This window comes from Curcuma longa, chromosome 21 (genome assembly GCF_044706935.1).
Source record: "Curcuma longa cultivar G26 ecotype Majalengka, Jawa Barat chromosome 21, ITB_CL_G26_1.1, whole genome shotgun sequence".
Lineage (NCBI taxonomy): Eukaryota > Viridiplantae > Streptophyta > Magnoliopsida > Zingiberales > Zingiberaceae > Curcuma > Curcuma longa.
The window spans coordinates 11,303,742-11,308,913 of record NC_133881.1 but is presented as its reverse complement, the minus strand read 5'-3'; the positions used below and the strand labels follow the sequence as shown (position 1 = coordinate 11,308,913).

Below are 5,172 nucleotides of genomic sequence, written 5' to 3'. Positions count from 1 at the left end.
ATGCAAGCAATATAAAAATACAAAAAATAAAATTGAAAACAACTTTACAAGTGAAATCTTTACTTTGGATGCTTTTTGATTTCTTTGGATTGCCTCTTGATGGTAGAAAATACAACAGCACTTTATCTCCAAACCCTTAAGAATTGACTCCTTTGATTTGCCTCAAAACCCTCTCTTATAAGTTATTGTTTGGGTTGATTTCCACCTATTAATTGATTGTTAGTCTTCACCAACCAATTGTCGTAGAGAATCCAACCATTGACAGCTCTTTCCACCTAATTTGACCATCATCAATCAATTGCTAAGACACAACAATCAATTGATAGCCACCAGTCTAACTGCCAATCGATTTGGGAATCTTCTATTTGTCTAACTGATCAATCGATTTGGGAATCTTCTATTTGTCTGACATTATCTACCAATAGATTCCTATCACTCAGCAATCGATTGGTGATTGAGCAATTGAACAAACCCTTTTGTTCGCTGCTACAGTTATCACACGTACAATCCTACGTGTGCCTAAGTGGGTTGAGGTTGTGGCCGTCTATTGGTGCCCGAACCCAAGTGGGTTGAGGCTGTGGCCGACTGCCAACACTCGAGCTCGAGCCCAAGAGGATTGACTCAGTGGTCGACTGCCATGTCCCGAGGACGAGTGGGTCGTGGTTGACCACTGTGTCTCGAGCTTGGGTGGATTTGTTGCTGACTATCATGTACAGAGCCTGAATGAGTTGTGGGTGACTATCGTGTCCTGACTTCAGGTCCGAACATCGACTCGAGTCCTGAGCCAGAGTGGGGTTCTCGAGTGCCTATTTGGTCGAACATCGACTCTGAGTCCCAAGCCTGAATTGGTTCTTGAGTTTTAACTCGATCGAACATTTACTCCAGCCCCGAGCCCAAATGCGGTTTCTGAGTTGCCTACTCGGCCTAATGCCGACTTTGAGTCTCAAGCCCGAGTAGGTTCGTGAATTCCAACTACATGAGCTGCCCAAGTTCAAATGGATTGTTGAGCACGAAGGGGTTAGTACTCAACAAGTCAGCATCCTCGCGGTTGACTGAGCACTCGAACACCTTGAACACCCTAAGCACCTCGAGCATCCCAAACACTTTTTAAGCCCTAGAACCTCCTAATCCCAAATTCGGTGTTAGGTTTGCAAGACAATTGCTACTATCTAACAATCGACTGTTAGTCCTATTTCAACCTTTTAAAATTGAATTTTCGTCTTGCTTGGTATCCGATTGACTTCAACCTAACAGGGCTTCCTTTGCTCAGTATCCCATCCACTTTGACCTATCAGGATTTTCTGTTACCTAACATTGATCTAGTCAACCTTAACCTGTTGGAACTTCACGTGTCTAGCATCTGGTTACCCCTTGACCTACCATGACTTCATCCATGTCAAATATCCGATTTTTCTTAATCTATTTAGACTTCCTATTACTAAATGTCTGATCAATCATAACTTACTTAGACTTTCCGTCTTATGTCAATTTCATATTGGATTTTTGATCATCAAGTGTTCAGTCAACCATGATCTATTTCAAGTTTCTGTTTCTACTAACTCTCTGTTGGATTTTTGATCACCAAGTGTCTGGTCAAACGTAACTTACTTGAATTTTTCATATCTTTTCACGTATCCGATCAACCTTGATCTACTTATTTTTTTCGTTTAACCAACTTAATATATTAATCGGCTGTTAAGTATCCGATCAACTTGATCTATTTGACGTCTCACTCAATCAACTAATATATTTATTAAATATTGAAATATCAACTTGAATTTGAACAAATCAATCTTGATTATCAGTGGTCGATTGTATCAGTAGTTGATTGCACGAATAGCTACAGCTACAGAGGCTCACAAGGTACCGTATGCGCTTCCCGATTTACCCTGATGGTCGGTGGGAAACTTCCGTGGGACCGGGCCGACCACCCCCAGAGATGTGGCTACTGGGATTATCATTTTTTTTTTACAGAGGCTCACAAGGTTGGGTGGGCTCACAAACGGACAAGAGCATTAAAAGGCCATGAGCTGAGATGCCTGATTCTACATGTCTCCTGAGCTTGTGTACCACATGTTATTTGGCATCCTCGTCTATCAGAGAAAAACTATAAACTTGTTGGTGGACAAGCTCCTCCTCAACTGGTGTTACCTCACCTACTCCTGCGCTTTATTATAAGTTGGCACAAGCACTCTAAAGAAACATCTTGAGCTTAGCAGGTGTTTGTGTTTAAAGCAAGACAATCGTCAAGCCCAATCCAATGAACACCTGCAGCCCACTTCTTTTACCATTGGAAGTTTACAGAAAATATTTACGAAATCAAGGCAACAAACAATGGTTAGGTTACACTGTTAGCTTAATCACCCTTTAATTGTCAATTAAACAATGCAGCAAATCATGATAAAGCCGTGGCACATCCCTATCTCTTTTCATCACACCTCTCTTTTGTTAAAGGATTAATAAATTAAAAAGAGATTAGGGAACCTTCGTGAAAGCTACACATTCCAGGTTGCTCAACCAGCTCTCATCATTCTACTCTCATCATTCCAGTTTGATCACGATTAAATCCATCTTCCTCATAAATTAAATCATACATACCGTTAAGATATATATGCCTGCCCAATACAGAACAGACCATGCATATATGTATACATTATACATTTCGAGTGAACTAGTTTTTTGTTTTTTAATTTTAAGATGCAAAGAAGTAGAAAGATTGACATGTACGCATGATTCATAACAATTAGATGGTGCTTCATGAGAATAAAGCATGGATACACTCTCATTATTGAGGAATCTGGTTTTCTTTAATATATTTTTTAGATTTAGGGAGAAGGGGGCTTGTAGTTAAGGCAAAGGCGGCTCATATATGCATTGCTTAAGTCTGTATTTACTCGGTGCAATTACTTATGGATTGCTATGTTGAGCAATATAGCCTCATTGATTAAAGCATGCAGCAACTTTATTGTTTTCTTTGGAGCGTTGATTACACGGTTGGCCATAATGACAGAAAGTTCTGCTATATCGTGTACCACTACAATTAGTGGCTACAGGCAGGATTAATATAACTATGATAGTGGCACCCAACACACCTACCTGTCACTCTCTGGAGATGTGTATGATAATCTAATGTCATGCATGAATCCTCTTTTATGTGTTCTTAAGAAGCAGGTGGTGGCAATGATCCTCTCCATCTCTAATCTCATCCTAAAGCCTAAACCTGCACACTACATGTCTCCCTTTTGTCTAGCTTATAATTTCCTAACTATCTTTACTTAAAAGAGTGCCCCAACTAATTGTCTGATTGTTTAGTGCAGTTGTTATGCTCATCATGTGGAGAACCTAGACTTTCTGAGATTGGTGCATACTCTATTTGTCCAGCGATTGTTATATATGTATCAGTACATGGAACTCGAGGCATTGGCCAACATACATAGACCACCCTCATCCGGTGCTAATTGCTATGGCTTCTGATGAGTCCATGGATCTACTTTCACGCGCATGGTGTAGTTCTGCCATACAAGTTTTCCAGCAAAGTGTAGACGATAGCTCAAGCCCATTCAAAGAGAGGCAAATCGTGTCGTTCGAGAAGGATAGAACAATTATGCCTTTGCCGGTGAGTAACTCTAGCTAATTTACCTTGTGTTTGTTAAGTAGTGAATACTTAATGAGCTTGTTACGTTGCTACAGAATGGTGGGAGTCTTAATATCGATGAAGGTGTTTTTGATATGATGCCAAAAGTAAATTATGACGATGTGAAGGTGAAGAATTAGAGGAGTTGCACATATCTGGAAATTGTTGAAGTTTTTGTAGACTCATAAGATTTTTTTTTTTAATTTTCTCTAGTCATGGATATGGCTGCAGAAGTCGATTCATCCAGAGCTGGACTATGATGTCTGCATGAGGAAGAAATGGGTATGAACAACTGAACGCTTAGTTGCTTGATTAAGTATCTTTGACACTTATTCTGTGCAGTATTCTAAGAACATGATACCCTGGAAAGGGGTCTCAATAAGGAAATGGTTGAAAGAAGTGAAGCAAATAAGGAAAGAGGAAGAAAGGTTACACAAGGCAGAAGTGCATGCAGCAGTATCAGTTGCAGGGTTGGCTGCTGCACTTGCTGCCATTGCAGCAGAGAATTTAGAAGCTGCTCAACACAAGTCGGTAAAAGATAAAGCAGTGGCATCAGCTGCTGCTCTTGTTGCAGCTCAATGCGCACAGATTGCAGAAGCAACCGGCGCGAAGCAGGAGCAGATCTCTTCAGCTATCAGTGAAGCAGTGACTTCTTCCGATCCAACCGACATCTTTACCTTAACTGCTGCTACAGCAACGTGTATAAATGACTAGTCCTTGCGTAATTTCACCTTCATGATGCATCAACAAACTACACCTACTTGTTCTTTTTTCAGCATTAAGAGGTGCTGCCACACTTAGAGGAAGACATGGCCACAGAGGGAAAGCAAATGAGATTTCAGAGACACAACATTCCAATGAGTTCGGGTTAGAATTTGGGAGGTGCAGGGCCTCACTTGCAAAGGGGGATGAGATCCTTGTGGTAACAGAAGATGGTAATTATGTGTTCTCATGTTCAGATTTCGTGTTTGATGCAAAATTTATTGTTTCCTATGTTTGATTAGGCAAAAGAAGGTTTAGGTCAGTTTCAGCCATTTTGAACAGGGAAGGCAAAGTTATCCTGAGGATCAAAAAGATAAATCTTCTCATGGTCTTCTCCCCTGGAAAAGAAAGTAAGATATGAAAATCTCCAAATTATACAAAAACTAAAATTCACTACTCTCCCTACTAATTTCAGTCTAATTCAATCTAAAAACAGGTGAAGTGAATGAATTGGAGACTAATCCTCTTGAGGAACCAGAGATGGGAGCAGATGGATCCTACTGCATCAGCATGCAAACCAGTCAAGGGAAGATGGAGCTCAAAATTTATGAGTACGTGCAGTACAAGAAATGGATTACTACCATGAACCATATGCTGATGCTCTCTTCAACCCTGAGCAGGAAAAATCTACACCTGATGCGAAGGAACTAAAAAGTCCTACAAAATTCTGGAACTTGATTATTTTTCTTTTCTCTACTTTCTGTGCTCATACCTTGATAGAACAAGTTAATTTCGGGTGTAATTTGCATGTCTGCTGTATATGTGGGAATGGATCA

The 5,172-nt window shown here is 40.3% G+C and overlaps 1 protein-coding gene across 1 annotated transcript; it reads left to right on the top strand.

The window, feature by feature from the left end:
• The first annotated feature begins 3,438 nt into the window (after window positions 1–3,438).
• LOC141815638 (uncharacterized) lies at window positions 3,439–5,172 on the top strand. The gene is made up of 7 exons (XM_074703588.1): window positions 3,439–3,616; window positions 3,691–3,762; window positions 3,848–3,916; window positions 3,977–4,334; window positions 4,411–4,569; window positions 4,639–4,746; window positions 4,833–5,172. Exons 1-7 carry the CDS (start codon window positions 3,464–3,466, stop codon window positions 5,045–5,047), a joined length of 1,134 nt encoding a protein of 377 aa, XP_074559689.1. The 5' UTR covers window positions 3,439–3,463; the 3' UTR covers window positions 5,048–5,172.